The sequence below is a fragment of the Colobus angolensis genome, unplaced genomic scaffold (genome assembly GCF_000951035.1).
Source record: "Colobus angolensis palliatus isolate OR3802 unplaced genomic scaffold, Cang.pa_1.0 Scaffold200, whole genome shotgun sequence".
In the NCBI taxonomy this organism is placed as follows: Eukaryota; Metazoa; Chordata; class Mammalia; order Primates; family Cercopithecidae; genus Colobus; species Colobus angolensis.
In genome coordinates this window covers 4,855,653-4,856,630 of record NW_012115156.1, presented here as the reverse complement: position 1 = coordinate 4,856,630, position 978 = coordinate 4,855,653, and the positions used below count along the sequence as shown (strand labels likewise).

The following is a 978-nucleotide window of genomic DNA, read 5'->3' as shown; positions in this document are numbered from 1 at the left end:
TAGTCCCAGCTACTCTGGAGGCTGAGGCAGGAGAATGGCGTGAACCTGGGAGGCGAGCTTGCAGTGAGCTGAGATCCCGCCACTGCACTCCAGCCTGGGCGACAGAGTGAGACTCCGTCTCAAAAAAAAAAAAAATTAAAAAAAAAGAAATTAATCCACTAGTAATCAGAAATTAGTGTTGTGGTCTCCATTCATGTATGTATACAAAAATTGATAGATGTAGTACTTTGTTGTTGGTTTTGGTAATAAAAACTCTATTTAACTTGGATGTATTATTTTCTTGTTGCAGACATTGATGGTTTAATTACTCAGGCTTTGCTAACAGGCAATTTTGAGAGTGCTGTTGACCTTTGTTTACATGATAACCGCATGGCCGATGCCATCATATTGGCCATAGCAGGTGGACAAGAACTCTTGGCTCGAACCCAGAAGAAATACTTCGCAAAATCCCAAAGCAAAATTACCAGGGTATGTTATTTTAAAAATAAGCAATAATGTATATATCTTTCTAATTATAAAAACAATACACTGTTATTTATAGATAACTGAAATGCAGAAAACAGTAAAGAATTTTAAAAACTCATTAATCCCTTGACCTGGAAATAGTTGTTGACAGTTTGGCATGATTATTCTAGTTTTGTTGTTTTGTTATATATTATTAATTTTAAAGACGGTGTCTTGCTCTGTCACCCAGGCTGGAGTCCAGTGGTGTGATCTTGACTCACTGTAACCTCCACCTCCCAGGTTCAAGCAATTCTCCTGCCTCAGCCTCCCAAGTAGCTGGGATTACAGGCGCCTGCCACCGTGCCTAGATAATTTTTGTATTTTCAGTAGAGATGGGGTTTCACCATGTTAGTCAGGCTGGTCTCGGACTCCTGACCTCAGGTGGTCCGCCCTCGTCGGCCTCCCAGAGTGCTGGGATTACAGGCGTAAGCCACTGGGCCTGGCCTTATTAAAATGTTTAATTGTGGCTGGGCA

At 41.4% G+C, this 978-nt stretch overlaps 1 protein-coding gene across 1 annotated transcript in view; it reads left to right on the top strand.

Moving 5' to 3' along the window:
• Positions 1-978, top strand: part of SEC31A (SEC31 homolog A (S. cerevisiae)) — an 83,349-nt gene that overhangs the window by 41,758 nt on the left and 40,613 nt on the right. Inside the window, exon 16 of the mRNA XM_011941799.1 lies at positions 290-468. Within this exon, the coding sequence (XP_011797189.1) occupies positions 290-468 (179 nt within the window). The remainder of the gene's footprint in view (positions 1-289; positions 469-978) is intronic.